The following is a 23,688-nucleotide window of genomic DNA, read 5'->3' on the forward strand; positions in this document are numbered from 1 at the left end:
GAGAGAGAGTATTTAGTTACTAATTTCTCAAAAGACATCAGTCGGCCATCTTGGAACAGATCCATGAAGGATCCTTTATTCCTCCAAAGATGAAAGGCAAGATCACTTAATGAAGGTTTAAATAAATAATTTCGATAAACTAAAAAGTTCAAATTTTTTAAGATTAAAAAAATTACAAAACTGGAACCAAATTCATAATGACTGCTTAATCACAGGGTATAAATTTAAATTAGTAATTTTGGCCAGTTGTACAGACAGAGAAGCTCCTAACAATGAGGTTAAGTGAAACTGTTTCACTGCATTAAATTCCAAATCAGCCCAAGGTGGTTGTTTATTTTTATCAGTCCAATATAACCAAAACACATATAACGTATATTAAAAACCCAATAATACATTCTTAAATTAGGCAAAGCAAGACCTCCATCCTATTTTAAGTTTTGTAAATGATGTTTACCAAATCTTAATCTTTATTATTCCAAACAAAAGATGAAATAATAGAGTCAACCTGATTAAAAATCTTATTAGTTAAAAAAGTTTTAAAAATAGGGATATTTTGAAATACATATAAAAATGCTGGTAAAATTATCATTTTAACTGAATGAATTTGGCCGGCTAACAAAAGTGTAAGTGGATTCCATCTACAAAATAATTGCTTCATAAAATCCACTAAAGGAACCAAATTAGCTTTATAAAGGTCTTTATGATTGTTAGTAAAATAATACCTAGATATTTAAAAGAGTCCATAACTCTAAAAGGAATGTCATCATATATAGAAGCAGAATCATTTAGGGGAAGTAATTCACTTTTATGAAGGTTTAGTTTATATCCCGAAAACATTCCAAATTCGTTTAATAGTTTCAATAAACAAGGAGTGAATTCTTCAGGATTCGAAATATAAACTAAGAGATCATCAACATAAAGGGAGATCTTATGAATAGTCCCATTTATGAAAATTGCATGAATATCTTTAGCTTTACGAAGTGCAGTAGCCGAGGGTTTCAACACCAAATTAAATAACAAGGGACTTAACGGACATCCTTGTCTCGTACCCCACGAAAGCTGAGAAAAAGGAGATCTGCAATTATTAGTAATAACAGTAGCAATAGGACTCATATATCATTCTGATCCACTTATTAAAATTAATACCAAAGCCGAATTTCTCAAAACATTAAATAAGTATTTCAATTCAACTCTGTCAAATGCCTTTTCAGCATTGAGAGAGACAACACATTGGGGAGTCTTAGAAAAGGATGAATATATTACATTTGACAGTCTCTGAACATTAGAGAAGGAATAACGGCCCTTTACAAAACCTGTTTGGTCTTGAGATATAATTTTAGCTAGAAAATTCACCAGCCAATTAGCCATTATTTTTGAAAGAATTTTAGCATCTACATTTAATAATGAAATAGGTCTATGTGACAATTTATTTTAATCACTGTCTTGCAGAACCCCTAGCGATGTCTCACGGAATCCCAGTTGGGAAACCCTGTCATTGAACCTTCTTCCAGCTGACTTTAGAGTCTCCCACATGCTTTATGGCAAACTCTAGCCGAGATAAGTTTGTTTTCAACAGTGGCTTTCTCTGTGCCACTCTCCCATTGTAAAAATTGACTTTTTTGTGTCAGTTGTTGCACTAGTGCAGTGAAATGGCTCCAAAGATTGTAATTCTTCATCATTAACCTATCATTAACCTTCATCATTGTCCATAAGCCTAGATCCAGAATCCTCCTCTTCCATCTTATTCCTCTGCAACTAGTGAGTTATATGCACAGTCTCTTCCATCTCAGCCACTGAAGCTTGTAACTCCTCCAGAGTTGTCATAGTTTTCTCGGTGGCCTCCCTCACTAGTCACCTTCTGGCATGGTCACTCGGTTTTTGAGGACAGCGTGTTCTTGGCAGATTTACAGCTGTGCCATATTCTTTCCATTTCTTGATGATTGACATAACTCGACTCCAAGGAAGAGTCAGTAACTTGGAACACTTCTTGTATACATCTCCTGACTTGTGCTTTTCACAAAGATCACTTTATGGATATCTGTTTCCACTTTGACCTTTACACCAGGTTGTTTGGAGTGGTCTTTTGTCTTCATGGTGTCGTTTTTACCAGGACTCTGACTCACCAGCAGTTGGACCTTCCAGATACAGTTGTATTTTCACTACAATCAATTGAAACACCTTGACTGCACATAGGTCTTCAAAAATCTCTATTTAACTAATTATGTGACTTCTAAAACCAATTGGCTGCACCAGTGATGATTTGGTGTGTCATATTAAAGGGCGTGAATAGTTATGTTTTATATTTGTAAATAAGTTAGACCACTTTGTGGAGATCTGTTTTCATTTTGACATGAAACACTCTTTTTATGTTAATCAGTGTCAAAAAAGCCAAATTAAATCCACCGTGATTCAATGTTTTAAAACAAGTAAACATGAAAATTTCCAATATTTTAGAGGCAATATGTATATAAAAATTAAATAAGTAGTTCAAAAAGAGAGCAAAAATAGTAAAAATCTGCTGCTGCTGGAAATCCAAGCAACATTCACAAAATGCCAGAGGAACTCAGCATCTATGGAAAAGAGTATAGAGAGGGAATGCTCGTGGGTACTATTCTGATGGCAGAGGTGAAGAAACTTGAGTGTGTCTCTTCAAGCTCCTCTACCTCCTCTCTGATGATAGTAATGAGAAGAGAACACGTGCTAGGTTATGAGTATTGTTAATGATGGATGCCACCTTTTTGAGGCATCCTCTTTTAAACATGTCTTCGATGGTAGGGAAGCTAGTGCCCATATTGAAGCTGGCTGAGTCTACAACCCTCTGCAGCTTCTTGATCCTGTGCTATAGAGCATCCATGCAAAATGATGATGCAGCCAGTTAAAACAGTGCACTTGTAGAAATTTGGTGGTGTCTTCAGCGGCATACCAAATTTCCTTAAATTCTCAATGAAGTATATCCACTGCCTTATTTGTAATCACATCAATATGTTGGGCCCAGGATAGATCTTCAGAGATGTTGACTCCCAAGAATTTGAAACTGCTCATCCTTTCCATTGCTGATGTCTTGATGAGGACTGGTGTGTGTTCCCACATCTTCCCCTTACTGGTCCAAAATCAGTTTGTTATTCCAAAAGGCATTGAGTGTGAGGTTAATATTGTGACATCGTTCACCCAGCTGATCTATCTCACTCCTGTATGCCTCCTCTTCACTTCCTTTAGATTCTCTCAAAAATAGTTGTGTCATTGTCAAATTTATAGATGGCATTTGCACTGTTCTTAGCCACACAGTCATGGGTGTAGACAGAATAGAGCAGTGTGCTGAGTGTGCATTCTTGAGGTGCACTAGTATTGATGGTCAGCGAGGAGGAGATGATATTTTTGATCCACATTGACTAGTCTCCTGGTGAGGAAGTCAAGGATACAGTTGCATGGGAAGATACAGAGTCCCAGGTTTTGAAGCTTGTTGATTAGTTCTGGGGGGATGATGGTGTTTAAAACAGTGCTAAAATCAATAAACAGCAGCCTGAAATAGGTCTTACTATTGCCCAAGTCATCCAAGGTCGAGTGAAAAGCCAGTGAGATTGTATCCCCTGTAGACCTATTGTGATGGTAGGCAAATTGAGATAGCTCCAGGTCCTTGCTTGGGCTGGAGTTAATTTTTGCCATGATTAACAATAGACAATAGGTTCAGAAGTAGACCATTCGGCCTCTCGAGCCTGCACTGGCATTTTGAGATCATGGCTGATCAATTACCATAAATACCCGGTTCCTGCCTTGTCCCCATATCCCTTGATTCTCCTATCAAAGCATTTTATCACAGTAGATGTGAGTGCAGCTGGTGATAGTCATTGAGGCAGCACACCCTGCTCAGCTTGGGCAGCAATAAGATTGATACCCTTTTGAAGTAGGTGGAAACCTCAGACTACAGCAGTTAGAGAATGAAGATGTGCTGTAGGTTTTCTGTGTTTCTATGTAACTCCATGCAAATATCCCTGAACACTTGCCACATTATATACCTTTCCACACCTGTACTGTACCCAGTGTTATACACAGACAGACCCTTCCCCACCTGTACTGTACCCTAATGTTATACAGTCACAGACCTATCCTCACCAGTACTGTACCCCAGTGTTTTTCATTTAAACCTGTCCATGTTCCCTTTCAGTTCACTGCTACAGTGCACCAATGAGCAGCCAAACAATCTTTTGAAGCATTGTACTCCCTTGTAAAGCAATTAACTCCTGCCTCAATAACTTAAATGTGTTGTCACAGCACCTCTATTTCCTGAAGGATGCACATCACTTAAAGCACTCAGAACACGCACATAATCCATTCTCCTTAGAGGTTTTCCATGTTCCTCCGAAGAGCTTTAATGAAAGTTTCAATACTACGGCAGTCCCATTGACATCGTGGCAAACACTCACTAGTGTAACCAATACAGCTGAGCTAATGAATGTCACATTACTTCAGGCACTTTGGCATGTAGAGGTTTGGGAGTTGAGAGCTAGTGTGAGGTTATTCATTTTGGTCTCCAACCAACCACATCCTTCCTAAAGTGTGGCAACCAGAAGTACATGCAATACTCCAAAGGCACTTAATCACTAAAGTTTCAACATAAAGTCCTAATATTATAGTCTCTGCCCCAACCTATGACAATGATTTTATTTCTTTATTTCAGATATAGCACGGTAACAAGCCCATCCGGCCCACTAGCCAATGTCACCCAATTACATCCATGTGACCCCTTTTTGTGATTTTTATAAATAGCCTGGATAAGGAAGTGGAGGGATGGGTTAGTAAATTTGCTGATGACATGAAGTTTGGAGGTGTTGTGGATAGTGTGTAGAGCTGGGCTGTCAGAGGTTACAGCGGGTCATTGATAGGATGCAGAACTAGGCTGAGAAGTGGCAGATGGAATTCAACCCAGATAAGCATCAGGTGGTCCAGTCAAATATGATGGCAGAATTTAGTATTAATGGTAAGACTCTTGGCAGTGTGGAGGATCAGCGAGATCTTGGGGTCCAAGTCCATAGAACACTCAAAGCTGCTGCACAGATTGACTGTGTGGTTAAGAAGGTATACAGTGTATTGGTCTTCATCAACCATGGGATTGAATTCAAGAGCTGAGAGGTAATGTTACAGCCATATAGTACCTTGGTCAGACCCCACTTGGAGTACTGTGCTCAGTTCTGGTCGCCTCACTACAGGAAGGATGTGGAAGCCATAGGAAGGTGCAGAGGAGATTTACAAGGATGTTGCCTGGATTGGGGAGCATGCCTTATGAGCATAGGTTGAGTGAACTCGGCCTTTTCTCCTTAGAGCAACGGAGGATGAGAGGCAACCTGATAGAGGTGTGTAAGATGATGAGAGGCATTGATCTTGTGGATAGTAGAGACTTTTTTCCCAGGGCTGAAATGGCTAACACAAGAGGGCACAGTTTTAAGGTGCTTGGAAGTAGGTACAGAGGAGATGTCAGTGGTAGATTTTCTACGCAGAGAGTGGTGAGTGCGTGGATTGGTCTGCCGGCGACAGTGGTAGAGGTGGATACGACAGGGTCTTTTAAGAGACTTCTGGATAGGTACATGGAGCTTAGGAAAATAGAGGGCTATGGGTAACCCTAGGTAATTTCTAAAGTAAGTACATGTTCGACTCAGTATTGTGGGCTGAAGGGCCTGTATTGTGCTGTAGGCTTTTTATGTTTCTAAGTCCTTGAACACTCTCCCCAGTTGGTTGCATAGATTTTAAGTGCCTTTCTGTTATGTTTGTAACTTCAAAACATAAAAACTAATTAAAAGCGAAAAAACAGAGAACTGGAAATAACATGTTGAGTTTTACTTTTATTTGACATGGTGGCATGATGACGTATGGTGTTCACGTACTTCATTCACGGAACCATACAGTTGAAGTCAGAAGTTTACATACACTTAGGTTGAAGTCATTAAGGCTCATTGTTTAACCACTCCACAGATTTCATATTAGCAAACTCTAGTTTTGGCAAGACATTGAGGACATCTACTTTGTGCACGACACAAGTAATTTTTCAACAATTGTTTACAGACAGATTATTTCACTTTTACTTGACTATATCACAATTCCAGTGGGTTAGAAGTTTACAAACAAAATCAAAAGAAATCGGCTAAGAGCTCAGAAAAAAATTGTGGACCTCCACAAGTCTAGTTCATCCTTGGGAGCAATTTCCAAACGCCTGAACAAACAAAAGTATGAAAGTATAAACACCATGGGACCATGCAGCTGTCATACTGCTCAGGAAGGAGACGCATTCTGTCTCCTAGAGATAAACGTACTTCAGCGCAAAATGTGCAAATCAATCCCAGAACAACAGCAAAGGACCTTGTGAAGATGCTAGAGGAAACAGGTAGACAAGTATCTATATCCAGAGTAAAACGAAGCCTATATTGACATAACCTGAAAGGCTGCTCAGCAAGGAAGAAGCAAATGCTCCAAAACCACCATAAAAAAGCCAGACTACTGTTTGCAATTGCTCATGGGGACAAAGATCTTACTTTTTGGAGAAATGTCCTCTGGTCTGATGAAGCAAAAATTGAACTGTTTGGCCATAATGACCATCATTATGTTTGGAGGAAAAAGGGTGAGGCTTGCAAGCCAAAGAACACCATCCCATCCATGAAGCATGGGGGTGGCAACATCATGTTGTGGGGGTGCTTTGCTGCAGGAGGGACTGATGCACCACAGAATAGATGGCATCATTAGGAAGGAAAATTGTATGGATGTATTGATGCAACATCTCAAGAGTTAAAGCTCGGTCGCAAATGGGTCTTCCAAATGGACAATGACCCCAAGCATACCTCCAAAATAGTGGCAAAATTCCTTAAGGACAACAAAGTCAGGGTATTGGACTGCCCATCAAAAAGCCCTGACCTCAATCCGATAGAAAGTTTGTGGGCAGAACTGAAAAAGTGTGTGTGAGCAAGGAGGCCTACAAACCTGACTCAGTTACACCAGTTCTGTCTGGAGGAATGGAACAAAATTCCAGCAACTTACTGTGAGAAGCTTGTGGAAGTCTACCCAAAACATTTGACCCAAGTTAAACAATTTAAAGGCAATGTTACCACATACTAACAAAGTGTATGTAAACTTCTGACCCACTGGGAATGTGATGAAAGAAATAAAAGCTGAGATATATCATTCTCTCTACTACTTTTCTGACATTTCACATTCTTAAAATAATGATCCTAACTGACCTAAGACAGGGAGTGTTTTCTAGGATTAAATGTCAGGAATTGTGAAAAACTGAGTTTATGTGTATTTGGCTAAGGTGTATGTAAACTTCTGGCTTCAACTCTATATGTACACATACATATATTGTTACGCCTGTGCCCAACTCTGAGGGGTCGAAGGGTCCAAAGTAGCCCCCTCCTTTTTGAGAATCGCAAGATCGCTATTAATTCAGGTCAGGAGACCCAGGAAATGAGAGAGAGACGTTTGGAATGTCCTGGCCCCTCAGCGATACAAAGCCACTGGAAACGGCCATTGTCTCTTGGAGATGGAATTGTGTATTGAGTGCTATGCTATTTATTTGAGGCCCTCAGGGAATGACCAAAGGTGGGCTGGTTGAGGGGTGGCATCCTTCCAGTCTGATTGACATCTGAGACCCTGTGAGTCAGGATAAAAGAGGCTCTGGGGAACAGCCCCTTTAGACACACCAGAAGAAATGCTAGAAATCCCGTAATAGCGTAATAGCGACAGCCGGTGGAAAGCCCACGTGCGTCCTTTTCCATTTACCTCGGAATTGGTGGACCGTACCACGGAAGAACGGCTTGAGCTAAAACAAAGGAGAAATCAGCCCCAATGGCTCTCGAAGGATTGACATCATAAAAGGAATGGGCAAGTTTTAAACTCTCTCACTTGACTCCAACCAAAGGCTGCAGCCTGCATGAACTTGAGTGACTTTTATATTTCCATCGGACAATACATTATTCCCTAGACAACGACAGAGCTATTTCTTAGTGATTATTATTATACCCGCGCTTTTAGACTTAGTAGTGATGACGTATATTATCTGTATGTTTGCATTGATATTATTTTTGTGTATTTTTATCAATAAATACTGTTAAAAATAGTACCATCAGACTTCAAAGGACCTCTCTATCTTTGCTGGTAAGTGACCCAGTTACGGGGTACGTAACAATATACAATTGCCTATAAGATGTATTCACTTCTGTTGACAGTTCACATGTTGTATTGTTTTACAACATTGAATCACAGTAGATTTAATTTGATTTTTTTGACACTCATCAACAGAAAAAAGACTCTTGTGTCAAAGTGAAAACAGCTCTCTGCAAGGTGGTCTAACTTAATTACAAATATAGAACACAAAATAATTGATTGCATTAGTATTTACCTCCTTCAAGTCAGTGTTTATTAGATGCACATTTGGCAGCAATTACAGCCTTGAGCCTGTATGAATAGGCCTCTATCAGCTTCGCAATTCTAGACATTGCAATTTATCCCCATTCTTCCTTACAAACTGTTCAAGCTCTGTCAGATTGCATGGGGACAATGAGTGAATTGCCCTTTTCAAGTCAAGCCACAAATTCTCAATTGGACTGAGGTCTGGATTCTAACTTGGCCACTCTAGGACATTAACTTTGTTGTTTTTAAGCCATTCTTGTGTAGCTTTGACTTTATGCTTTGGGTCATTGTCTTGCTGGAAAACAAATCTTCTCCCAGGTTGCAGTTCTCTTGCAGACTGCAACAGGTTTTCCTATATGATTTCTCTGTATTTTGCTGCATTCATTTTACCCTCTACCCTTACAAGCCTTCTTGCTGTGGTAAAGCACTCTCACAGCATGATACAGCCAGCACAGTAGGGGTGGTGTGTTTTTTGATAATGTGAGGTGTTTGGCTTGTTATGTATCCCGGAACTGGATAACTTACCAGCAAAGATAGAGAAGTCCGTTGAAGTCTGATGTCACTATTTTCAAACGTTTTTATTTATAAAGGGACACAAAAGTAGGGTTAATACAAACATTCAGATAATGCACGTCGTCAACACTCAATCTAAAGCGCGGGTATAGTAATAATCACCATTAAGAAGTGAGCTCTACTGTTGTCTAGGGGTTAATAGATTGTCCGTTGGAAATATAAAAGTCACTCAGAAGTCTGCAGGCCTCAGCCTTTTGAGAATCGCTGGGTTTCACGTGGGGCGACTGAGAGAGAGAGATTGGGGGAGAAGAGAAAGAACTTGCTGGGTCTTGATGAAGCTTCCGTGAAATTGGGGGAGCGTTGGTTCCCTCTCCCCAATGTTAGTTAAAAGCGGTTTTTTGTGATTCCAGCCACAAATTCCAATCCCGGAATCTAACACACGTGGCTTCCTTCAGAATGGCTTCCCGCTGCTGCGGGATCACTCTCGTGTCTTCTTGGTGCGTCTGAAGGGGCTGTCCCCCTGAGACTCTCCTTTATACTTCCTCATGGGGTCGCAGGTGTCAATCAGGTTGTGAGGATGCAATCTCTCTCTCAACCAGCCCACCTTGCCCGAGGGCTTTTCACGTGGTCTCCATGAGACAATAGTCGCTGTCGTCTTATTCTGTATCCCGGGTGGGATGTGCAATTCGGCACATTTCTCTCTCTCTCTCTCTCTCTCTCTCTCTCTCTCTCTCTCTCTCTCTCCTCCTGGATCTACTGACCCCCCCCCCCTCGATGTGTGCTCTTGCAATTCTCACAAAGGAGGGGGCTGGGATCATAACAGGCTTATGTCAAACAGAGCACTTAGTCTGATAGCCAAAAAGCTCAATTTTGGTTTCATCAGATTATAGAACCTTCCTCCAGCTGACTTCAGAGTCTACCATATGCCTTCTGGTAAACCCTAGCTGAGGTTTTATGAGTTTGTTTTTAACAGTGGCTTTCCCTTTGCCATTCTTCCATAAAGCTACGATTAGTGAAGCACCCGGGCAAAAGTTGTATGCACAATCTGTCCCATCTGAGCCAGTGAAGCGTGAAACTCCTCCAGAGTTGTCATGGGTCTCTTGGTGGTCTCCCTCACTACTCCCCTTCTTGCACGGTCACTCAATTTTTGAAGACGGCCTGCTCTAGGCAGGACTCTGCAGAGAGTGGTGTGCACAGCCCAATGCATCTGTAGTTGTAAGCTTCCCATGATTCAGGACATTTACAAGGACAGGTGTGTAAAAAGGGCCCATAGGATCATTGGGGAGCCAAGTCACCCCAACCACAATCTATTCCAGCTGCTACCATCTGGGAAACAGTACCACAGCGTAAAATTCAGGACCAACAGGCTCCGGGACGGCTACTTCTGCCAGCCCATTAGACTGATGAACTCATGCTCATCTGAGTATATTACATTGACATTGTTCTATTTATTATAAATTACTCTGATTGCACATTGCACATTTAGATGGAGACATAACGTAAAGATTTTTACTCCTCGTGTGAAGGATGTAAGAAATAAAGTCAATTCAATAGAATTTACAGTTGTGTCATATTCTTTCCATTTGTTGATGATTGACTTGCCTGTACTCCAAGGGACATTCAGTGACTTGGAAATTGTATCCATCTCCTGACTTGTAATTTTCAATAACCTTTTTGTGGAATTCCTTGGAGTGTTCTTTTGTCTTCATGGTGTAGTTTTTGCCAGAATACTGACTCACCAACAAACAGTTGGACCTTCCAGATACAGGTGTATTTTTACCACAATCAATTGAAACACTTTGACTGCACACAGTCTCCAAAAACAGATTTCCATTTAACTAATTATGTGACTTCTAAAACCAATTGGCTACACCAATGATGATTTGGTGTGTCATATTAAAGGGGGTGAATACTTATGCAATCAATTATTTTCTGTTCTGTATTTGTAATTAATTTAGATGACTTTGTAGAGATCTGTTTTAACTTTGGCATGAAAGAATCTTTTTCTGTTGATTAGTGTCAAAAAAGCCAAATTAAATCCACTGATTCAATGTTGTAAAACAATAACCATATAATAATATAATAAAACATGATAACTTCCAAGCAGGTTGGATACTTTTTATAGGCACTGTTTATATACCTAAGACTTTTACACAGCACTGCATATTTAAAATATTACTCAAGTTTGACCTAAATATTAAAAACACCTGTCCTCCCTGTTTAGCTATAAAATCCAACTCAAGATAGAGTGCATCTTTTACACAATATACTATGTAATACAACTATTATTTAGACATCTACAGTGTAATATATTTTAATTTGGCCCATTCAGGCCTGAAGATTTAATTGCTGATAGAGGTGTATAAGATGTTGAGAGATATTGTTCGTGTGGATAGCCAGAGGCTTTCTCCCAGGGTTGAAATGGCTAACACTAGGGGCATAGTTTTAAGGTGCTTGGAAGTAGGTACAGAGGGGATGTCATTTCACACAGAGATTGGTGGGTGCGTGGAATGCACTGCCGGTGATGGTGGTGAAGGTGGATACAATAGGGCATTTTAAGAGACTCTTAGATAGGTACGTGGAGCTTAGAAAAATAGAGAGCTATATGGTAGGGTAATTCTAAGCAGTTTCTATAGTAGGTTACATGGTTGGCACAACATTGTGGGCCAAAGGGTCTGTAATATGTTGTAGATTTCTATGTTCTACGCTCTGGGAGTTTTCTTACTCTTGTGAGATAATCACTTCCCTGATGATGGGGTCACTCTACTTCACAGGTGAGACTTACAGATGTGAAACAATATCAAATTCTTTGGCCTCCTCCATGTTGGTTGTAGGAAGTGGATCTGACAGCTCTGGATATCTTCATGCATTGCTCCAAAGAGCACTATATGAGGTTATTCTTACCCTCAACCATTAGGCTCTATAATGAGTTAATCTATGGCCGGGGAAGCGATGACCCCCTCTGTTAGACTGTTTGAGGTAACTTATTTTTTTTATTTCTTCCTACTTCTCTTCTAATATTTGTATATCTGTGCACTTGTAATGCTACTAAGACACTGTAATTTCCTTTGGGATCAGTAAAGTATCTCTCTGTCTATTTCTTCTGGACACATTGGCATCCTTAACAATGCGTGGCATGCTTCACTGGGATGATGTGGATCAATATGTGTGAGTACATATTGAGTCTGACGCCAACATTTCCTTTACCTTTTGGAAAGCCACCCCTCACTACTTTGTCCATTGCTATTTCTTCTCGATTTGTAGTAATGAGTTCAAGGGATGGAGCACAGTAGTCAGGTTTGGCCGGAACCTGTTATAATAATTGACAAATCCTAAAAGGTACTGAAAATCTGATACATCCTTTGGCCCTTGGTCCAGGACATCTACCACTGCTTGAATTTTCTCTGCACACTTGTGTAATTTTTGTGCATCAGTGGTGCAACCACAGTAAGTGATGCTGGTTTAAAGAATTAAGATTTGTTACATCATGCTTTGAGTCCAATCTTAAGATTTGTTACATCATGCTTTGAGTCCAATCTTTTAACATTGCCTTGAGATTTTGGAGAGGTTCCTTACCAGTCACAATGATGCCATCCAGGTAACACAGTGTGTCTGGACAGCTTTGCAGCACCTAGTCTATAGCTTTCTGACAGAGCGAAAATGCAGATGCTACTCCAAAAATAAGTATTATAATGATGAAGTACTTTTAGTGTTTATGGTGAGAAACACGCTGGACTCTTCTTCCAATTCTACCCATAGGCAAGCTTCAACTAAGTCCAGAAAGATTTGCAAAGATATCAGTACTTTTCAGTAGTGGGTTGATGGTGTCCTTAAAATCACCATACATCCTGACAGACCCAACCTTCTTGGCCACTGGGACCACTGGTGTTGGCCATGGGCTCCTAGGAAAGAATTCCTTCAGCCTCCATGTGATCCAGCTTACCGGCTACTTTATCAGAGATGGTGTAAGAAACTGAACAGGCTTTCTAAAATTTGGTGTGGCATTTTCATTTAATACTATTTTGCCCTTGATATGTTTGAGTTTTCTGGTGCCATCCTTGAACACTGCGGTAGCATCATCCAGTATTTTCCTTAATTCACTTTTGGTTGACTCTATTATAGGTGATTTGACATGTAAATAGTGGATGGTTCTCCAGTCAAGTTGGAGTTATCTCACCAAGCACATCCCCACAATGCTGGCCCTCCTGTTTTTTTTTTACTGCATACAAGTCTAGTGTGGCTTATTGGTTGCTATATTTCACTGTAAAAAATGTCATTCTCACAGGAATTATCTTTTCTCCAATGTATGTTCTTAGTTGGATATCTGCTGGTTGCAGTTTAGTATCTTTGAAATGTCATTCAGATTCCTTGTGTGGAATGACTGAAACAGGCAAGCCAGTGTTCAATTAGATTTTAATTAATTGTCTATTCATTTCTGGTTTAAGCCATATTGCTTATTTATTGTTCGTTTTTCACATTGTAAATCTCAGGGCTACTCAGTCCTGTGTCACTTCCATCATTATCAGATTGTTCGACAGAATGTAGATTAGTGCTTTTTGAAACAGCAACTTTTTCTGTTTTTCTCTTTTCTGTGCAGTCCATTTATTTTAGTTTGCCTGACATGCTATTTGTATGTGTACTTTGTTGCATTTTGTGCAAGTTTCAATTTTAAATCTGAATTGGTCTGGTGTGCGTGAGCCCCTCCCACAACAGTAAAACAATTTGTTTGGCCAGGCTGGTTTCTGTTTCGATTTTGTAATTTTATTCAGGATCACTTTCATTCCTCACTGCAACTCAATTTTGAATCTCTCTGTGGTTTCCATTGATACAACAATTTCAATTGTTCTTTTAAATATACATTATGCTTCCATTAGTATCCATTTTTGAAAGATTTCTTAGATGATTCCACAGACTAAACAATCTCTCATGCATCATTAAGCCCAAGACTGAGCAGACGTTGCTCAGACAATCTCTTCAATTTAACCATGTACATTTTGAAGTAGGCTCCTCTTTGTTTTGATTCTGCTTATGAAACCTAAAGCTTTCTGAAATCAACAATGGTTTAGGCTCTAAATGTTCCTGCATTACATTTACGATATCAGCAAAGCTGATTTTGGTTAGATTGGCAGAAGCAGTTAGTCTTTTGTGCATTAGTAAATTTAGAACTTCCACATGAATGTGAAAATTTGAAATATGCTGATCACACCGGGCAAGAGTATTCCTGACTAAGAGCACCTATCTAACAAACTTTTCATATTTTGAAGGTCACTTTTGATTAACCCATCCCTAACCCAGTCCAATTCACAAATCTCATTTACTTTGCAGAACATGCTGTAAAACCATGTCCAATTGATTTAGTGGTATTTTGCTTGATGTATTGACAGCAACTGACTATTTTCTATTAATTTTATGTTGCCTAGTTTATTTTGTTTGTATATATGTTTCATTATCCAAACAAACTTTGTATCTGGTTACTTAGGAAATGTTTGGCCTAGGTGTAAATGGGGATCGCATAAGGAGGTTTGACTGTGGGGGTAATAGAAATTACTTAGAACATTTAGACTGGCAGCAATGAACATCCATTTGTGAAAAATAATACATATTTTTATTTTAAAATGTCTGCAATTTGTTGTCATAATTGTCAATGGCATAAAATGAAAAGGTGTTTCAATGCGCTATTGTTATGGAATGCTCAGATGAAGATTTGTCCGTCATTCTTTTTAAAACAACACTTTCCCTACTAACTTCTATCATTCCTCAGTTAAGTTACCCTGCAGTTTTGGAATTCTCTTTCTTGTTTTCAAGACTATAATTTTCATCTTTCTGTCACTGTAATTTATTCCAGCTCTGCAAATCTGTGACATATCTGCCTTTCCCCAGTTCCAGCAATCTCCGTTTTAATCTCAAAATTGGTGGCAGCATCTTCTGATGTGAAACCTCAACTTTTGAGAATCCTGTCATAAACTTCTCTGTTTTTTTTTAATCAAGTTCTTGCGCTCAAAGTTTTTCAGTTAGCTTTATTTTTCACAAAGGCCTGCATGGAAAAGCTCTCTTGGGGAAAGCAAATAGCCTGTTTTTTTTTCCCCATTTCTTTGCAATTTTAGCCCCTAAACGAAAACTAATATTCTGATTTCTACAAATAGTAAAGAACAGTACTTTCTGGCGTACTCTTTTGCGTAAACAATTTTATTATTTTCTTTAGCTTTTTAAAAAAAAATTAACCCAATGGTGCTTCTAGAAGAGAGCTCTATAGCTACAGCTGCATGCACCTTGGGAAACCCATACAGTCACAGGGTATTTATGTAAATTCCACACAGATGACACCCAAGATAGTAGCTCTGAACCTGGGTTGAACTCATCTAGTCCCACAATTGTAGAAGATTCCGCCCGTCTTCATTCTCCTGTTCTGCTGCATGCTTGATATTGCTCAATCTACCAGGGTGACCATTCCTTTAATTATAGGTCTGAAATCTGTTTATCAATTACTATAGCTCTTTTACTAATCTAATTATTTTTACAGTCCATTCCTTTATTTTAAATGGATTTTCTACACTCTTTCAACAAGTCTCTTAAATATATCCAATTGCTATCTCACTAACTAGTGAAAATAAACTATCTTATAATTCAATATAGTCAAAAAAATCACTAAATTACCATACGATCTTTTCTGCATAGGTACTAAAAATAAAATTAATAAACATTGAATTTGTTTTGGATTTTAAAATGTGGATATGGTATTACCTCTACAGTTAACGAAGGTCAAGAAATGACGTAACTCTTTTCTTTTGCAGGTTTTAAGCCTAGAAAATCACTCTCAAGGCAGGTGAGTGCTTATGAAACAATGGGACGTATTTTTACTTTTGGTTGGAAAACGTGATTAGTGCATATTTCATTCCATAACAAAAACTGACCAGGTTCCTTGATTATATGGATCAGTTTTGTTTTCTAATTCCTTTATCTACTGCACACCAAATATATGATACTGTTTTGCTTTGTACCAATTCCAGACACAAAAACTGTGAAACTACACGTTTTGATCAAAGACACAAAGAACTGTGTGACTCTAATTTTTACAAAGTAAATCAATATATCTGCCTATATAATGCATCAAGCTAAAATCAGATTGCTTTTGACAAAAGATAGGAAAATACAAAATACTGTATATCTAAATTTCTTCTATTCCTATTCAGATACAGCAATTTACTATATAAATTTAACTGACTTTATAGCAAATTTAACAATGGTATATTGTGGATGTAATTGTGTTGTCACAGAAGCAATAATTGCCAGAAGTTAAATTGAAAATATTTAGTATTTTTGCTTATAATAATAGAATTAATGTTAAGTATCAATAGCTCAGAAGAGGGAGGGAGCATAAAATGTTTTTTAAAACTACATTCACTAGATATATATGTTGCGTACAGATCCTCTTGCAGGATAATATAGAACTAGGTATCACTGTTTAAGAGGAGTTTAACACTGAAGGTAGGTAATGTAATTTTTTTGTGTCAAGAAGTCATGAGTCCTCTGAACTGTTGTTAAGAGGGAGGTGTAACCAAGAGTATTTCACATTTTTATGACAGTTAGGTAAATTCTTGGAAAACAAGGATATTAAAGATTACTGAAGGCTGTGATGTGGAATTGAAGCTAAAATCAGTTTTGCTGTAAATTATAGAAATTACTTAAATGTGAATAATGTATACCTGCTCCCTATTCATTTATTCATATGTTTGTATATTAAATAACATAACTTAAACCCTTCATATAATTCTGATAAATGTAAGGTAAAGCATTTTGTGAAGTCGAACAGTGGTGAGACCCATGCAGTGAATAGCATAATAATCAGGAATGTTGGTGAACAGCAGAACCTTTGGGTGCACGTCTATAGTTCACCGAAAGGAGCAAAAGCAGGGAAATAAGACAGTACAAAAAGTCATAAGGCATGCTTATCTTCATAGGCTATGGCATAGACTGTAAAGTTACAAAGCACTGGTTCAACTACTAAGTGTTGTGTCAGTTTTGGCTATCACATTACAGAAAGGATGTGATTGCGTTGGAGAGTGTGCAGACAGGATTTGAACAGAATGTTGTCTGGATTGAAGAACTTTAGTTATGGGAAAAGATCAAACAGACTGGGTCTGTTTTCTCTGGAGTGAAGGAGACTGAGAGGTGACCTGATGGAGTCAAATAAAATTATAACAGGTATAGGGTAAATCTTTTCCCATGATAAGGGTACCAGAAACAAGAGGGCAAAGATTTAAGGTGAGAAGATATTGTAAAAGGAATTAGAGAGTTTTCTTTTTACACAGTTGATATTTGAAACTTGTTGCCAGACGAGATGGTGGAATCAAATGCCATCACTACACTTAAAAAACATTTGGACAGGCACTGACATAGAAGAACATTGGCTAACGTGGCAAATGGAATGTTGATGGGTATAAAGGTTGGCGTGGATGTGCTGAACCATAGTCCATTTTTGTGCTGTGCAAATCTGTGACTGTTTGTTTGCATCCAATAGTGTTCAAGATTCCTTCAAAACTACTACAGAAAAATTGCCTGGATAATTAGTATGCAGCTGCAAAATAAACTTTTGTAATATAATTTCTCTATTAATGTATTAAATAAAATGGATCTTCTAGCTATTAATGTAACAAATGCAATCAAATGGCAAGCTGAAGGGGATTATTGACTAGAGTCCATCACTGGTAATCCAAAAATTGCAGTAATAGGATGAGTTTGTAAATCACTGCGCAAAACTGCTGAAGTATCAAAAATATCTTTACAATATTTTTGCAAAAGAGGGCAAGACCAGAACATATGTTTCAAGGAAGCTACCTCAGACTTACATTTGTCACAGACAGGATTTATATAACAATAAAAATGAGCTAACATCCTTGGACATAAGGGCCCTATGAACCACTTTAAATTGTATCAAAGCATGTCTAGCACACATTGAAGAAGTGTTAACTAATTGAAAAATTTTCTCCCATTTCTCTATAGGTAAAGGTATCTGAAGTTTTCTTTCCCATTCATTCTTAATTTTATCAGATGTACCTAGATGTATTTTCATAATCAAATCATAAATAATTGCTATTAAACTCTTCTGATAGGGTTTAAACCTAAAAAAAATTATGTAATTTCAGTTTGATATGATATCGGAAAAGTAGGTAAATAATATTCAAGAAGTTTCTAATCTTAAATATCTGAAAAAATGTGATCTAGGCAAATTATATTTATTAGACAACTGCTCAAAAGACATGAGACAGTTATCCATGAATAAGTCACAAAAACATGTTATTCCCTTCGTTTTCCATAAAAGAAAAGCTTGATCAATTCTGGATGTTTGGAAGAAAAAGTTAGATATAATAGGACTTGATAGGATAAATTTATTCAATCCAAAAGATTTACAAAATTGAAACCATGTTCGTATTGTATGTTTAGTTATTGGATTAGTCATTTGTTTATTCAGTTTAGTAAGTGCAAAGGGAAGGGAGGCCCCTAATATAGAAGCCAATGAGAACCCCTGTACAGACTCGCACTCGAGGTTCACTCATCGCAGACATTGAATTTCATCCAGTTCTTGTGTTCGGAACATTAAGTATGGATTATTAATTGCCCAATAATAGAACTTTAAATTCGGCATTTCCAGTACGCTCTTCCATTGCCCACTTTTGATGCCCTTGCCACCTAAGCTCCTCCTTCAATTCCATTTATCATTCTCCTTCGCTACCTTTAAGACACTCCTTAAATCTGTAATAAAAATAGAAATGCTCAGCAGGTCAGGCCACTTCTATGGAAAAAAAAGGTTAACTTTTCAAGTCCTGAACCTAATAGCATACCTCCAACATTCACAAAACTTTATTGATCAATGTTGGATCAGCAGATTATAATTCAACACCTTCAGTAAAATATTCAAGAAACTATTTGAACTTGCAAGTAAATAACTATGAAAAGAGAAATGTTTGAATAATTTCTTCATAAGGAATCACATGTAACTTACAGGATTTAGAAAATATGCTTGCAGAAACTCCTCCAGTATGGAAAGGCTCTTCAAGACTCTTTCGAACTCTGAGTGATAGGGGTGAGTAAAATTCTCCTGATAACTTGTTACCACTTTGTTATTCTTTGTGAATTCATGATAATTGAGGTCATAAAGTAGGGATATTTATGGTCAAAACAGAGAAAAATTACAAATGCTGGAAAACTGAAATTAAAATATAAAATACTGGAATTAATTCCTCTGAAGAAACATCATTGATCTTAAATGCTAACTGTTCACTCTCCTCACCTTACCAGATGATTATTTCTGGAATTCTATGGTTTTATTTATGTGTATGCTCAGCAATGTTTAATTGGTTTTGCTCTTTGGATACCACCAGCCTTTTTATAATTCCATTGAAAATGCATACATTTAAACTAAGCTCCTTTTATAACAACAACAGTGGATGCATCAACAGGAGCCTGAAGCAAAGGATTTTTAAATGGAATATTTGCATTATGGGAGAAGTTGTACTTGCTTATACTAGAGAACTTCGTTGTAGCTGGAAGTTTTTTTTCTTAGTTTTTTTTTCATTTTAATAGTTGGGAGAAAATCTCTATCACATTTCAAGATTGCATTCCATCAAGCAGAATCTTAAGCTGTAAAAGTTTTAAAGTTACTCACACAATTAGTTTTGCTGTACTTCAAAACTTGATACCATGTTGTCCAACAAAACACATTTTTGTTTATACTGTTACGTATCCCGTAACTGGATAATTTACCAGCAAAGATAGAGAGGTCTGTTGAAGTCTGTTGTCACTATTTTCAAACGTTTTTATTTATAAAGGGACACAAAAGTAGGGTTAATACATACATTCACATAGTGCACATCGTCAACATTCAATCTAAAGCGCGGGTATAGTAATAATCATCATTAAGAAGTGAGCTCTGCTGGTGTCTAGGGGTTAATAGATTGTCCATTGGAAATATAAAAGTCACTCTGAAAGTCTGCAGGCCTCAGCCCTTTGAAAATCGCTGGGTTTTGCGTGGGGCAACCGAGAGAGAGAGATTGGGGGGGGAGAAGAGAAAGAACTTGCCGAGTCTTGATGAATCTTCCGTAAAATCGGGGGAGCGTTGGTTCCCTCTCCCCGATTTTAGTTAAAAGCGGTTTTCTGTGATTCCAGCCACAAATTCCAATCCCGGAATCTAACGCACGTGGCTTCCTTCAGAATGGCTTCCCGCTGCTGCGGGACCACTCTCTCGTGTCTTCTGGGTGCGTCTGAGGGGCTGTCCCCCTGAGACTCTCCTTTATACTTCCTCACGGGGTCGCAGGTGTCAATCAGGTTGGGATGATGCAATCTCTCTGTCAACCAGCCCACCTTGCCCAAGGGCTTTTCACGTGGTCTCCATGAGACAATAGTCGCTGTTGTCTTTATTCTGTATCCCTGGTGGGACCTGCAATTTTGCATGTTTCTCTCTCTCTCTCTCCTACTGGGTCTGCTGACCCCCCCCCCCCCTTTCGACGGGTGCTCTTGCGATTCTCACAAAGGAGGGGGCTGGGATCATAACAATACTTATGTAAAATTATTCCAAGGCTCTGTGCAGATGCAACTTGGGAATTGAATACCAAGCCCAGGAAAAATCTAAAAGATAAAACTGAATATTTAGAGGAAGTTTTTAAAGGAGAAGAGAAAGGAAGAAAGACAGTGGGCAATAAGGGTGTATCCAGAATTGTGGATCCAATTAAGAAGACTCTGGAAATGATGAAGTGAAAGGAAAATGGACAAGATGTACTACACGTAGAGTTAGTTCAGGATGTGGAGAACCCATGAAGTGTCAGAAGATATGGAAGGTAGAATAGTTGCTTTGGAATAAGGTCATAATAAGGTTTGAAGCTTAATGCCCCTAGTGATTCCAAACAGCATCAGTAACTAGGCTTTTGGTGAGTAAATGCCATTTCATAACACTTTCACTAACTTTTTTCAGTCACTTTTTGATAACTGAAAGCTCGCTAATGGGACAGTAATTGACTGAATTGTATTTGTCATGCTTTTCCTGTGGGCAAGGTATATTTTAGACAACTTTTCCATTTTGCTGAGAAGAGGTCAATATTGTCATTGTATTGGAGAATCTTGACTGGAGATGAGGTTTGTACTGGACCTGGAGCATAAGTCTTCAACACCACAGCTGCAATGTTGTAAAGCTCCATATCCTTTGTACCCAATGCATTTAGCTATTATTGATAACTTGTGAAGTGTTGAAACAATTCAATTTAGTTAAAACCTGGCTTCTGTGAGGGGAATCTCAGGAGACAGAGCTAGATCATTCCATTCAGCACTTGTCACTGATGTTTACAAACTCATCAGTCACCCTTGCTTTTTGTTCTCAGTGTGGCTCCTGCATCATTAAGAATAAATATCTCCATGGGGCCTTCTCTCCATGGACATCACCATTCTCTGCTGGATGTTGCAGGTATCCAGAATCTGAATCTGTTCTTTTGTTGATGAAACTAATTAACTTCACCTCTTGCATGTTGTTTCTATTGTCTAATATCAAAATAATCCTGTGCTGTAACTAATAGGTTGGTATTGAACATAGAGCAGAACAATAACAAGCACTTAAGCCCTCAATGTTGTGTCAAGCTAATTAAACTAGTAATTAAAAGCTGAACTAAACTAGTCCTTCCTGCTCATACAAGTTCATATTCCTCCGTTCTATGCATTTTCATATGACTCTCTAAAAGTTTCTTAAACACCTGTATATTTGCCTCATTCCAGGCAACCACCACTCTCTGTAAAAAAAATACAACATGCCATGTACATCTCCTTTGAATTCAACCCCTCTCACCTTAAATATATACCCTCTCATATTAGACATTGATGCTGAGTAAAAGATACTGTCTGTCTATTTATACATTTCATAATTTTATGCCTTCTAATCTCGAAACATCCTGATAAAGCACCTCTACATGCTGACATCCTCCACAAAGTTTCCACATATTTTCTCTTATGTTGTAACCAGAACTGAATGCAACATTCAGGTTCACGAAAATTATTCCAGGATTTAATGGCTTGTCATATGAAAAGCGTTTGATGGCTCTGGGCCTGTTTTCACTGGAATTCAAAAGAATGAAGGGTGACCTCATTGAACTCTTATCAAATGGTGAAAGGTCTTGATCGAGTGAATGTGGAGAGGATGTTTCCTACGGTGGTAGAGTCTAGGACTAGAGGACACAGCCTCGTAATAGAGGGGTGTCATTTTAGAAAGGAGATGAGGGGGAATTTCTTTAGCCAGAGAGTGGAATTCTATGCTACAGGCAGCTGTGGCCAAGTCTTTGCGTATATTTAAGGCAGAGGTTGATAGATTATTGATTGGTCAGGATATGAAGGGATATTGGGAAAAGGCAGGAGGTTGGGGCTGAGAAGAAAATTGTATCAGCCATAATAAAAAGGCAGAGCAGATTTGATGGGCTAAATGGACTAATTCTGCTTCTATATCTTTAGCTTAGATGCTGCCTGACTTGCTAAGTTCCTCCAGCATTTTGTGTGTGTTGCTTTGGATTTCCAGCATCTGCAGACTTTCTTGTTTTTATACTTTGTTAGTATATTTAATAAGTTATGATTGGTCCCTGGGTCACTAGTTTGTTTCTTGATTCCAGAACCAGCATGGGGTATTAGGTCCTTTGGGAGGCTACTGCATCTTCCACAGTACTTCTCTTGGTTAACACATGCATCTAATGTACAGGTGATATCATTGTCTATATCTTGAAATTTACAACAAATCTAGATTAATTATTCTAGATTAGACCTCGTAGAAATTTTAAAAAATCTGCGAAGGGTAAAAGAGTTTGAAAAATATTACTTTTATATGGAGGAAAATTTATTGAATATAAAACATCTTCAATCTTTATCAAAAACCCTGTCATAGCTGGAGACAAATATCTAATAGAACATAGAATAGTACAGCACAGTACAGGCCCTTTGGCCCACAATGTTATGCCGACCCTCAAACCCTGCCTCCCATATAACCCCCCATATACCTGTCTAGTAGTCTCTTAAATTTCACTAGTGTATCTGCCTCCACCACTGACTCAGGCAGTGCATTCCACGCACCAACCACTCTCTGAGTAAAAAACCTTCCTCTAATATCCCCCTTGAACTTCCCTCCCCTTACCTTAAAGTCATGTCCTCTTGTATTGAGCGGTGGTGCCCTGGAGAAGAGGCGCTGGCTGTCCACTCTCTCTATTCCTCTTAATATCTTGTATACCTCTATCATGTCTCCTCTCATCCTCCTTCTCTCCAAAGAGTAAAGCCCTAGCTCCCTTAATCTCTGATCAGAATACATACTCTTTAAACCGGGCAGCATCCTGGTTAATCTCCTCTGTACCCTTTCCAATGCTTCCACATCCTTCCTATAGTGAGGATACCAGAACTGGACGTTCTCCAAGTGTGGCCTAACCGGGGTTTTATAGAGCTGCATCATTACTTTGCAACTCTTAAACTCCATCCCTTGACTTATGAAAGCTAACACTCCATAAGCTTTCTTAACTACCCTATCTACCTGTGAGGCAACTTTCAGGGATCTGCGGACATGTACCCCCAGATCCCTGTGCTCCTCCACACGACCAAGTATCTTGCCATTTACTTTGTACTCTGCCTTGGAGTTTGTCCATCCAAAGTGTACCATCTCACACTTCTCTGGGTTGAACTCCATCTACCACTTTTCAGCCCACTTCTGCATCCTATCAATGTATCTCTGCAATCCTCTACACTATCCACAACTCCACCAACCTTTGTGTCATCTGT

General features: G+C 38.6%; 1 protein-coding gene across 6 annotated transcripts in view; it reads left to right on the plus strand.

Annotated features, from left to right (window-relative positions):
• micu3a (mitochondrial calcium uptake family, member 3a) overlaps positions 1-23,688 on the plus strand; it is a 152,844-nt gene that overhangs the window by 43,537 nt on the left and 85,619 nt on the right. For all 6 annotated transcript variants that reach the window (XM_059989270.1, XM_059989268.1, XM_059989267.1 and 3 more), the window contains exons 3-4: positions 15,696-15,727; positions 18,907-18,985. In XM_059989270.1, the coding sequence (XP_059845253.1) occupies positions 15,696-15,727; positions 18,907-18,985 (111 nt within the window). The remainder of the gene's footprint in view (positions 1-15,695; positions 15,728-18,906; positions 18,986-23,688) is intronic.

Source organism: Hypanus sabinus, chromosome 14, assembly GCF_030144855.1.
Source record: "Hypanus sabinus isolate sHypSab1 chromosome 14, sHypSab1.hap1, whole genome shotgun sequence".
Classification (NCBI taxonomy): Eukaryota; Metazoa; Chordata; class Chondrichthyes; order Myliobatiformes; family Dasyatidae; genus Hypanus; species Hypanus sabinus.